The sequence below is a fragment of the Coregonus lavaretus genome (genome assembly GCF_964263955.1).
Source record: "Coregonus lavaretus genome assembly, chromosome: 2".
NCBI classification, from domain to species: Eukaryota; Metazoa; Chordata; class Actinopteri; order Salmoniformes; family Salmonidae; genus Coregonus; species Coregonus lavaretus.
Window position 1 is genome coordinate 20,163,707 of NC_139989.1, and position 12,842 is coordinate 20,176,548.

At 43.1% G+C, this 12,842-nt stretch overlaps 1 protein-coding gene across 1 annotated transcript in view; it reads right to left on the reverse strand.

Annotated features, from left to right (window-relative positions):
* The window catches only part of nphp3 (nephronophthisis 3), a gene marked incomplete at both ends in the record, with an annotated part of 29,669 nt that overhangs the window by 12,606 nt on the left and 4,221 nt on the right, over positions 1–12,842 (reverse strand). Inside the window, 15 exons of the mRNA XM_084187752.1 lie at positions 416–605; positions 834–956; positions 1,052–1,146; positions 1,341–1,505; positions 3,210–3,348; positions 3,435–3,517; positions 3,884–3,986; positions 4,253–4,350; positions 4,877–5,135; positions 5,225–5,328; positions 5,692–5,859; positions 6,132–6,206; positions 9,797–9,953; positions 10,664–10,824; positions 11,192–11,325. Coding sequence (XP_084043878.1) covers positions 416–605; positions 834–956; positions 1,052–1,146; positions 1,341–1,505; positions 3,210–3,348; positions 3,435–3,517; positions 3,884–3,986; positions 4,253–4,350; positions 4,877–5,135; positions 5,225–5,328; positions 5,692–5,859; positions 6,132–6,206; positions 9,797–9,953; positions 10,664–10,824; positions 11,192–11,325 — 2,054 coding nt within the window. The remainder of the gene's footprint in view (positions 1–415; positions 606–833; positions 957–1,051; positions 1,147–1,340; positions 1,506–3,209; positions 3,349–3,434; positions 3,518–3,883; positions 3,987–4,252; positions 4,351–4,876; positions 5,136–5,224; positions 5,329–5,691; positions 5,860–6,131; positions 6,207–9,796; positions 9,954–10,663; positions 10,825–11,191; positions 11,326–12,842) is intronic.

A 12,842-nucleotide genomic window follows, 5' to 3' on the forward strand; every position in this document is an offset into this window, starting at 1 on the left:
AACAAAGTACTGAGTAAAGGGTCTGAATACTTATGTACATTTTATATTTAAGTTTAGTATTTTTAATACATTTTCAAAAATTTCTAAAAACCTGTTTTTGCTATGTCATTATGGGGTATTGTGTGTAGATTGATGAGGAAAAAAAACAATTTAATCAATTTTAGAATAAGGCTGTAACGTAACAAAATGTGGAAAAAGTCAAGGGGTCTGAATACTTTACGAATGCACTGTATATAAACATGAATTACACTGTATGACTCAGTAGTATTAAATGGCTCCTAATCTCCTATATGACCGTAGTACTGTCACGTACTCATAGAAATAGAATGACTAGAACAGAAATCCCCATTCAAATCAATGGGTCTGTACTGGGTGGACCGGCGACCATTTTACTACCCACTTTCTATGCACATACCTGACTGAGCAGGCCTAAGTCTTTGAGGAAGCGGCCCAGTGTCTCATACAGGTTGGCCAGCCTGATCATGCTATCCTCACTCTCACAGCTCTTCTCATAGTGCTTCAGAGAGTCAAAGTACTCAGTGGCCATGGAGCTCTTGTCTTTGCCCACATACTGCCAGTAGGCCAGCAGCTCGGAGAAATGGCCCCTAGGAACACCAACAGACATTGCAGAACTCTAATTGATGTTTATGGTACCTGTTCATCTCATTATTGCACATTTGAATCAATGTGAATTCTGTGCACAGATCAATCACTGATACAAATGCAAAAAACATAGGAGAATATACTACCACTCAGACAGACAAAGTCAAAACCAAAAGACACAAAGTAACAGTAGAAGGGCAAACAGTCTCATTGTTATATAGAAGTCTGACCTCTTGTAGAGGTTCTGGGAGACAAAGAGGTTAAGGAGGCTGAGCTGCAGCTTGGCCCTGTCCTCCTGCTGCTGGAGTAGCCAGGGCAGCTCGTCTGCCACCCGCCACGTCACCCTGTCCTGACTGAACACACACACACTTTAAATACACACCAACACTTATTGTGTCGTCAAAGATGAAGTCTAGTCACTATTGCTAATAATAGTGGTTGGCCAGACCTGAGTTGCTGGCTGAAGTAGTGGATGAGATTCTCTCTGTAGGCAGGAGAGCAGGTCCCTCCATCCATAAACTCCAGCCGGACAGCCTCCCCAGCCTAAAGCACAGAGATAGTGTTAACAGAAAGCCAGTGTGAAGCCTCTCACTTACATTTAACATCATTGAGTTTCAGACTATTACTCATACACACAGGACATAAACACGTCATGCGCAAAAACTGCCGAAAGTGGACAAAAAGGGAGATTTCACTGCTCTCATCCTACGGTGTCTGTAGGGGGACAGAAAGCTAACCTGTAGGTGTTGGAACCTGATGAGTCCACATCCCAGGCCTACAATACAGAGTCTCTGTAGGGTGTAGAGGAGGGAGGAGAGGACAGGCAGGCCCAGGTCTGGAAACACCGCCAGCACCTCTGACTCACTCACACCATTATGACTGGCACACACCAGACACAACATCTGAGGGAGGGAATCAACACACACAAACACACACGCATGAGAGAAAGCAGAACAGATCATCAGCTTCAACATTCTTGGGAAAACCCTTGACGTCACATTCTAAATAAAAGGCATGTGAAACTACTCCGATGGTTAGTGGCACAACAGAATGTCCACACTCATTGTCTTCATCAGGGCATAAAATGAACACCCACCACCACCAAATGCAGTTAGCTTTAGGTATTGGCGGGTAAGAATGTCTATTTCACCAGCCACGTTGGCGGGTGATCAATTTACAGGGCTCTACAGTGAGAGCATTACATTCACCAATAAAAAGAGTCAAAAGTAAAGTATGAGGATGTGCGAGTTAGGGTTTGAAGAATGTTGCAGTAGCTGTTTTCAAAGTATTTCTGCTGTTTTTGTTTCATATCTGCTAAATGCACAAAGAAATACGAATCCTATATACCACCTCGCACAGAAACACTGCCTGGCATGGGAGCTATGCGCAATGAGTGAAGTGCTGATAGATTAACTTTTGGAGGCACAGCGCACAGGTATAAAAGTTGGTCTAAGTTACAAAGTGAGACTTTGTCCTTGGTTTTTCTTGGCTATTTATATTGTTTTGTTCACAAGTTCAGTTGTTTTTCAACGTTAGTTTGAGTCTGCTGCTTCAACTGATAGCGAAGTGACGTCCTAGTCAGATCCCAAATCTCACACACACAGACACACTGACAGGACTCGAGTGTCCCCGTTACCATGGTAACCTCCCATCCTTAAAGGGGCAGCTGAACATTTTGTCTCTCATATTTTGATAATTAAAAGACTCAGGTCACAAAAAATGAAATGAAATTGAGCATTATACCTCATTACTTCTTACTAATACATTTCTTGTTTTAGAAACATTACAAAGCATGGTCATCCGTTTGTGTTTTTTGATGTAATTATGGCAAAAAAATATTTTGGCTGGTAAAAATGTACTCCTGAGTGGCGCAGTGGTCTAAGGCACTGCATCGCAGTGCTAACTGTGCCACTAGAGATCCTGGTTCGAATCCAGGCTCTGTCGCCGCCGGCCGCGACCGGGAGACTCATGGGCGGCGCACAATTGGCCCAGCGTCGTCCAGGGTAGGGGAGGGAATGGCCGGCAGGGATGTAGCTCAGTTGATAGAGCATGGCGTTTGCAACGCCAGGGTTATGGGTTCGATTCCCACGGGGGGCCAGTATAAAAAAAATATGTATTCACTAACTGTAAGTCGCTCTGGATAAGAGCGTCTGCTAAATGACTAAAATGTAAATGTAAAAAATCTGAGTGGCTGGTAGATTTTTTAAATCTACCTGCCACAGTGGTTGGTGGACCAAACATAAAATTTTAGGCTGTGGTCTTCATCCCAAATGGCACCCTATTCCCTATATAGTGCACTACTTTTGACCAAAAGTAATGCATCTAGGGAATAGGGTGCCATTTGAGATGCAACAATGTTGCTAAGAATTTTATTACACAGCAGGAAACGCAAACTTGTAGTGTATTTGAGTTTTAAAAAGGCTTTTAAGATTTGTAATTTCCACAGAAATTTCAGACTTGATTTGCCCTAACGAAAAAGGTATCAACCCTTACCAAACTGTCCATCGATTATAATCCACATTTCCTGTTGCTGCAGGATTATTTTCCTGTTATAGCAAATTAAGATCCTACATCTGTAGTGGTGAAGGATGGTGATGGTCCCTTACCTCTCTCATGACGTGTCTCTCCCTGTCTGTGCTGAGAGTGTCTAACGCCACCTTGAGGCCCAAGCTGTACAGAGACATGGTGTCCTGACACAGCAGACACTGCTCTAGAGTCCTCTCCAACGACCAGGCAGACCTACAGCTGGGACACAAGGCAACACATCTATAGACAATACCACACACACACACACTCACAGAGAGACATGCCCACACACACAGTTTACTCACTTGGTGATCATCTTGGCTATCAGGGTGACATACAGGGCGTTACATGTGGATGCAGAGCGACAGTGTCTCTCCAGTTTCTTATCCTGTTGAACGCACAGACACACAGCCACCGTTTGACACACACAGATCTTCTCTTCATGGGGAAGTTCAGTATTTGACAAATTGATGTTAGATGGTTCCTCACCCGGAAAGTAGTCCATGGACCAGGACAAACTGTATTCCATGGTTTGATTCTCTTGAAACAGCCACTACAAACTTCAGCTAATTTTAACCACCGCTAGCTAAAAATCTATGGGAGTGATGGGGGCATGCGGTGCCTGTTTAAAATGTAATGGTCAAATCAACTCAATTATTTGGTTTGATGTACGTTACTTAAAGGTGATTTAGCCTCTTTTTTTTTTTACACTGAACTTCCTGTAATAACAATGTAATATCAGTTTGACACCCACCTGGTCTTTAGTGAGTTTAACATCGGCTGCCAGGCACTCTGTGTTGACGACACTCTTCACCTCTCTGGGATTCAGCGGGTCCAGGTGGAGGGTGGGCCACAGTCTGGGGAACAACAGTCATATCACACAATCACTATTAGACCACAATACATAGGCACTATATATCATAGCCCAAAATACATAGGCACTACATAGGCATTGGGCTTATATAGGCCACACAATACATATCTATTACATAATACTTAGGTGTACCCTACCTCCAGGCATTACATAGGCACTACAGTAGCAATGCATAGGCATTACATATGTTGACATAGTACTGATCTGGAGTCATTTTGTATGGACTAACTGCCAAGTTGTGTACTCTACCTCCAGGCCTGGGGACAGGTCTCCACGTTGACAGACACCACCACTCTGACGTTGACCGGCAGGGGGTCGATCAGCCACTTCATGTGCCTCTCTGCGTGCTGGTGGAAAATACAGTAGAACCTCAAAGATACAAACCTCAGAGTAACAAGCTGACCTGTTAACCGATAATATCAAACAGGGACATCTGGCTACCTGGGGACAGTCTATATGGACAACTGTGCCGTAAATGTTGCTTACATGTGCTAAAAACACATCCAATATTTACATTATCTGGGGTGGCAGGTAGCTTAGTGGTTAAGAGCGTTGTGCCAGTAACCGAAAGGTCGCTGGTTCTAATCCCCGAGCCGACTAGGTGAAAAATCTGTCGATGTGCCCTTGAGCAAGGCACTTAACCCTAATTGCTCCTGTAAGTCGCTCTGGATAAGAGCGTCTGCTAAATGACTAAAATGTAAATGATTCAAAATTATTAGAAAACCCATATAAATACGCGATCAATATTTTCTCTAAAGGTTTGAGATGTTTTTTAAGTGAATTTCAAAGTTACAGACATTTCAGTGTTCCGAACGACCTCCATTCCCGACATGTTCGTGTCTCTGAGGTCTTACTGTGGCAGTAGCCTAGTACCTGTATCTGGTCAATGGAGTCGATGATGATGATGATGTTGCCTTGGTGCCTGGCAGACAGTCTCTCTAGCCAGCGAGGGAACTCCTCTAGGATCTTGGAGGGATCCATGGATAACCCAGAGATGGACCAGAAATGCTGCAGCAGCTTGACAGTGAGGCGTTTAATAATGAGTACAGGCTCAGAGCTGGTAGAAAGAGGCCGCCCCACAAAATGGTACAGGAACAACGTGTTGGGGGAGTGCTTCTGCTGCAGCTCAATCCTGGAGGAAGAATTGAGTTGATTGATTATTAACACTTAAGGTCAAATAATGTAAAATCTAGTTTTAATGGATAATGGCTGAGCTCTTACCATTTGGACAGCAGGAGAGACTTCCCGGAGCCGGGTCCCCCTGATACCAGCAGTGGAGGGGTGGGAGGAGGGGCTGCCACCATGTCATTCAGACGATCTATGTACTGAGGACAGAGCATGACATCACACATCATGCACAAGCTCCTCTCACCCACACAAGCAACCGTTATTACTAAAGTTATTACTCGTCTATTACACTTTATTACTACTAGTCATCATTTGGAATATTTCACCTTAAAGGGATATTTTACTAAAAAACGTATATTTTAGTATTTTGTTCATTTGTCCACTGGTAATGCAATCCAAAGTTTCCAAAATAGAGCATGTTCAGTACAGACGAGAAACTGTGACGATGATTTGCAAAGTTTTTGAGTAAAATAACCCTTTAATCACAAAATCCTATAAATAAAATAATGCCTTCCTACTGAGCTAGAGAGAGAGGTAGAGACAGAGCGCGAAAGCCCCACCTTCTGGAAGCCCAGTTGAGCTGCGGCGCTGCAGGCTTGCTGATAGGCCTCGATCTGCTCCTGCTCATCATGCAGGTCCCACAGCACGTCCCCCAAATCCTCCTCGCGCCCCTCGTCTATCCCCGAATCCTTACTGTCCACGTCGCTGCCCTCCAAACCCAGCAGTTCCTGACAGAGAGGGACGGAGGGGTCGAAGGTATAGTGAGAGTTAAAAGGTATACTACACTCTTAGAAAAAAGGGTTTCAAAAGGGTTCTTCTGCTGTCCCCATAGGAGAACCCTTTTGGGTTCCATGTATAACTCTCTGTGGAACCAAAAAGGTTATACCTGGAACCAAAAAGGGTTCTTCAAAGGGTTCTCCTTTCAGGTTCTTGTTTTCTAAGAGTGTATCTAGTATAGTGCAGTACTTTTGACCAGGCCGTATAGGGTCTGTAGGCCTACCTGTTTGATGACTTTCTCCAGTTGAGTGTAGATCATAGACGCTCCTTCCTCTGGGGAGCCACCATGGTCCACTACCTATGGAAGTGACACAGTGGTATAATAGCCAGGCTATAGCACATTCATTCACCATGGAATCTTCAGTTCTGATATTGTCATAAAACACAATACGACAATAGAACAAATCAATATTTGCATATCACAAACACAACACCCAGTATGCCAGTTCCTTATTCTACCCCTATGTATATGTATGTACAGAACCAGTCAAAAGTTTGGACACACCTACTCATTCAAGGGTTTTTCTTTATTTTAACTATTTTCTACATTGTAGAATAATAGTGAAGACATCAAAACTATGAAATAACACATATGGAATCATGTAGTAACCAAAAAAGTGTTAAAACAAATCAAAATATATTTTATATTTGAGATTCTTCAAATTACCCACCCTTTGCCTTGATGACAGCTTTGCACACTATTGGCATTCTCTCAACCAGCTTCATGAGGTAGTCACCTGGAATGTATTTCAATTAACAGGTGTGCCTTAATTTGTGGAATTCCTTTCCTTCTTACTGCGTTTGAGCCAATCAGTTGTATTGTAACAAGGTAGGGGTGGTATACAGAAGATAGCCCTATTTGATAAAATATCAAATCCATATTATGGCAAGAACAGCTCAAATAAGCAAGAGAAATGACAGTCCATCATTACTTTAAGACATGAAGGTCAGTCAATCCAGAAAATTTGAAGAACTTTGAAAGTTTCTTCAAGTGCAGTCGAAAAAACCATAAAGTGCTATGATGAAACTGGCTCTCATGAGGACCGCCACAGGAAAGGAAGACCCAGAGTTACCTCTGCTGCAGAGGATAAGTTCATTAGAGTTAACTGCACCTCAGATTGCAGCCCAAATAAATGCTTCATAGAGTTCAAGTAACAGACACATCTCAACATCAACTGTTCAGAGGAGACTGCGTGAATCAGGCCTTCATTGTCGAATTGCTGCAAAGAAACCACTACTAAAGGACACCAATAAGAAGAAGAGACTTGTTTGGGCCAAGAAACACGAGCAATGGACATTAGACTGGTGGAAATCTGTCCTTTGGTCTGATGAGACCAAATTTGAGATCACGTGTAGGAGAGTGATGGAGTGCTGCATCAGATGACCTGGCCTCCACAATCACCCGACCTCAACCCAATTGAGATGGTTTGGGATGAGTGAAGGAAAAGCAGCCAACAAGTGCGTAGTATACAGGGGGGAAAAAAAGTATTTAGTCAGCCACCAATTGTGCAAGTTCTCCCACTTAAAAAGATGAGAGGCCTGTAATTTTCATCATAGGTACACGTCAACTATGACAGACAAATTGAGATTTTTCCCCCCAGAAAATCCCATTGTAGGATTTTTTATGAATTTCTTTGCAAATTATGGTGGAAAATAAGTATTTGGTCACCTACAAACAAGCAAGATTTCTGGCTCTCACAGACCTGTAACTTCTTCTTTAAGAGGCTCCTCTGTCCTCCACTCGTTACCTGTATTAATGGCACCTGTTTGAACTTGTTATCAGTATAAAAGACACCTGTCCACAAACTCAAACAGTCACACTCCAAACTCCACTATGGCCAAGACCAAAGAGCTGTCAAAGGACACCAGAAACAAAATTGTAGACCTGCACCAGGCTGGGAAGACTGAATCTGCAATAGGTAAGCAGCTTGGTTTGAAGAAATCAACTGTGGGAGCAATTATTAGGAAATGGAAGACATACAAGACCACTGATAATCTCCCTCGATCTGGGGCTCCACGCAAGATCTCACCCCGTGGGGTCAAAATGATCACAAGAACGGTGAGCAAAAATCCCAGAACCACACGGGGGGACCTAGTGAATGACCTGCAGAGAGCTGGGAGCAAAGTAACAAAGCCTACCATCAGTAACACACTACGCCGCCAGGGACTCAAATCCTGCAGTGCCAGACGTGTCCCCCTGCTTAAGCCAGTACATGTCCAGGCCCGTCTGAAGTTTGCTAGAGTGCATTTGGATGATCCAGAAGAGGATTGGGAGAATGTCATATGGTCAGATGAAACCAAAATAGAACTTTTTGGTAAAAACTCAACTCGTCGTGTTTGGAGGACAAAGAATGCTGAGTTGCATCCAAAGAACACCATACCTACTGTGAAGCATGGGGGTGGAAACATCATGCTTTGGGGCTGTTTTTCTGCAAAGGGACCAGGACGACTGATCCGTGTAAAGGAAAGAATGAATGGGGCCATGTATCGTGAGATTTTGAGTGAAAACCTCCTTCCATCAGCAAGGGCATTGAAGATGAAACGTGGCTGGGTCTTTCAGCATGACAATGATCCCAAACACACCGCCCGGGCAACGAAGGAGTGGCTTCGTAAGAAGCATTTCATTTACATTTACATTTACGTCATTTAGCAGACGCTCTTATCCAGAGCGACTTACAAATAGGTGCATTCACCCAATAGCCAGTGGTCCTGGAGTGGCCTAGCCAGTCTCCAGATCTCAACCCCATAGAACATCTTTGGAGGGAGTTGAAAGTCCGTGTTGCCCAGCCACAGCCCCAAAACAGCACTGCTCTAGAGGAGATCTGCATGGAGGAATGGGCCAAAATACCAGCAACAGTGTGTGAAAACCTTGTGAAGACGTACAGAAAACGTTTGACCTGTGTCATTGCCAACAAAGGGTATATAACAAAGTATTGAGAAACTTTTGTTATTGACCAAATACTTATTTTCCACCATAATTTGCAAATAAATTCATAAAAAATCCTACAATGTGATTTTCTGGATTTTTTTCTCTCATTTTGTCTGTCATAGTTGACGTGTACCTATGATGAAAATTACAGGCCTCTCTCATCTTTTTAAGTGGGAGAACCTGCACAATTGGTGGCTGACTAAATACTTTTTTCCCCCACTGTATGTGGTAACTCCTTCAAGACTGTTGGAAACGCATTCCTCATGAAGCTGGTTGAGAGAATGCCAAGAGTGTGCAAAACTGTCATCAAGGCAAAGGGTCGCTACTTTGAAGAATCTAAAATCTAAAATATACATATGATTCCATATGTGTTATTTCATAGTTTTGATGTCTTCAGTATTATTCTACAATGTAGAAAATAGTAAAAAATTAAGAAAAACCCTTGAATGAGTAGGTGTGTCCAAACTTTTGACTGGTACTGTATACATAAGTGGAATTAATATCATATATTTAACATATGATATATAACATATGAATATCTGGAACTGGCATACTCAACTCAGGATTTTCAGGTGTTGGGGCGGCAAGTAGCCTAGCGTTTAAGAGTGTTTGGCCAGTAACGGAAAGGGCTCTGGTTCGAATCCCTGAGCTGACTAGGTGAAAAATCTGTCGATGACCCCTTGAGCAAGGCACAACCATAATTGCTCATGTAAGTCGCTCTGGATAAGAGCGTCTGCTAAATGACTAAAATGTAAATGTTGTGTTTGTGAAATGCAAAGATAGATTTTTTTCATTATTGACATAGGCCAGTGAAGAGGAGAGTAAAGGTAGGAGGAATTGCAAGTCAGAAGAGCAATGGGTTGGATTCTAACTCATGTCGACTCTGGTATACATTTGTGCCGGGGTCTGCGGCACGAACCGCTGGACCACACAGACCACATCTGTATGCCATTGGCTACCTTGACTTTGGCTGCCTTGTCTGCAGCGTTGACCCTCTCCAGCAGTTGTCTGGTGGGGCCGCTGAGAGGGTGGGCCTCCACAGTCCTGAGGTAGAGTACCAGTGGACGGCCGTCTGGGTTCTTCACAAAGGCCTCCTCCGCATCCTCCAACACACAACTACACACACACACACAAAGGCACACTGAGTAACACACTGTAACCTGTTATAACATATTACAACATGTTATAACCTATAACAGCAGCATTTCACTTCCTTTTAATCTGGTAGTGCAGAGGAGAGGGAGCCACAGAGAGACTCAGAGGTTGCTCTGGATGCGTCCCAAATGGCACCCTATTCCCTATATAGTTCACTAGCAACAAAACCGACGTGCGCAACTATGGGTCAAAACAGACAGGGTTGGCTTAGATTGTCGACAGCATGTAAACTATATTTCTTCTCTAATATTTATTTAAATGAGCACTTGTCTCTCAAATACATCATTACAGTTGTTGGTTAGCTAGCTAGCGAATTGTAGCCATATTAGCATAGATGTGGCATCAGTCAAAACAACTAAAAACAAGACATGTTATCAAGAACAAGATAAAATGACCTGAAACGAGCCACCTTCGATTCCCCCCATGGCAGCTTCTTGTCATTGTTGCTAGCTATCTGGCCAACCAGAATCACAACAACACACTGCCTTCTGCCCCATTGAAGAGTGCACATTGTTTTCGTGACGTTGTCAACTAACCCGTCTATAGGGCTCTGGTCAACAGTAGTGCACTATATAGGGAATAAGGTGCCATTTGGGATGCATCCACTGTCTGTGTTCATGATTTAAGGTGAATGCGAGTGAGAGACAGTGGGGGAGGGGGGAAACACTGACCTAGTGATGGAGGATTTAAGGAGGAGCACACACACAGAGCTCCTCTCCATCTCCTGTCTGCGTTCCAGTGCATAGGAGGCTGCACTCTCCTCAGGGAAACAGATGTTCAGGTAGAAATGGCCCAGCCCCTCACACAGACTCTGCAGCCTAGGAGAGTACCTCTGGGAAGGAAAGAAGGAGACAGAAATTAGATAGGAAGAGAGAGAGAGAGAGAGAGATAGAGAGAGAGGTGAAGAGAGATGCGTTGTATAGCCAGATGAACAGTACTCCAGGGTGAATGCATTGTAGGGAAGTAAATTAAGCTAGCGCAGTAGCCGCTAGTACTTATCAAACCGGGCTAGTAGAAAATGTGAGAATGTGTATTTTCAGATATTCCATGATGACATAGATTTTGGACCCTTGGCTAGTAGGATTCCAAGCAGGTCTACTAGTCCAGCTGGCCAGTGTCCAAAATCCTTAAAGGGATAGTTCACCTAAATACATTTGAGTGAACTATCCCTTTAAATTCAATCCCTGGTGTACCAGTACCTGGGTGAAGATGTCCAGCTCAGCCTGTGTCTCCTGGGTAGAGATCAGGTAGCAGCGCACCGTGTTGCTCCATAACGCCTGGGACACGTGAGGAGACACCTGCAGCAGACTGGCCACAGCAGCGTCCCAGTCATCTGAAAGATACACACACATTATACACGTGTTTATATACACACAAACACACGCAAACACACACAGACGGACACACATACAAAAGTATTTAGTCAGCCACCAATTGTGCAAGTTCTCCCACTTAAAAAGATGAGAGAGGCCTGTAATTTTCATCATAGGTACACGTCAACTATGACAGACAAAATGAGAAGAAAAAAAACCTGAAAATCACATTGTAGGATTTTTAATTAATTTATTTGCAAATTATGGTGGAAAATAAGTATTTGGTCAATAACAAAAGTTTCTCAATACTTTGTTATATACCCTTTGTTGGCAATGACACAGGTCAAACGTTTTCTGTAAGTCTTCACAAGGTTTTCACAAAAAAAAAATATCCATTTGTCTGTCATAGTTGACGTGTACCTATGATGAAAATTACAGGCCTCTCTCATCTTTTTAAGTGGGAGAACTTGCACAATTGGTGGCTGACTAAATACTTTTTTTCCCCACTGTACATAATCGCACACAGACAGACGGACGAACACACACACACCCTCTACCAATTACTTTTCAACAAGTTTGCAGCAATTAACCCACAAGGGCCATTGGGTTTAGGGCCCTGAGGGCTAGAGCCTACCTATACTGTACCTACCATATGTGAGGTGATAGTCTATTAGAAACACCTACAGTACCAGGCAGTTAAGTGGAGAACATTCTTCTGCCTGGTGCTGGTCTGATACTACTTGTATACTATTAACCTAGTGCTGTGGTGGCCGAATGGTTCAACTTTCTAGGGGTAAGACCATGGCTAATTCTGGTTTTGTAAATGATTGCATCCATCCTCTGCCAAGTGAAGGTAACCCAACCACCACAAAAATAAGGGATAGAGGACCCACTCCCACAGTCAAGGAGAGATACAGCACATTTAACTTCCTCACAACCACCATCAGTGTGTATGTGGATGTGTTTTCCGGTGGTTCTATGTGATCATTATTGTATATTATAAACTGGGTGGTTTGAGCGCTGAATGCTGATTGGCTGACAGCAATGGTATATCAGACCGTATACCACGGGTATGACAAAACATGTATTTTTACTGCTCTAATTACATTGGTAACCAGTTTATAATAGCAATAAGGCAACTTGGGGTTTGTGATATATGGCCAATATACCACGGCTAAGGGCTGTATCCAGGTACTCCACGTTGAGTCGGACGTTATTGCTTAAGTATGACGTACAGTGGGGAAAAAAAGTATTTAGTCAGCCACCAATTGTGCAAGTTCTCCCACTTAAAAAGATGAGAGAGGCCTGTAATTTTCATCATAGGTACACGTCAACTATGACAGACAAAATGAAAAGAAAAAAAACCTGAAAATCACATTGTAGGATTTTTAATGAATTTATTTGCACATTATGGTGGAAAATAAGTATTTGGTCAATAACAAAAGTTTCTCAATACTTTGTTATATACCCTTTGTTGGCAATGACACAGGTCAAACACTGTTGCTGGTATTTTGGCCCATTCCTCCATGCAGATCTC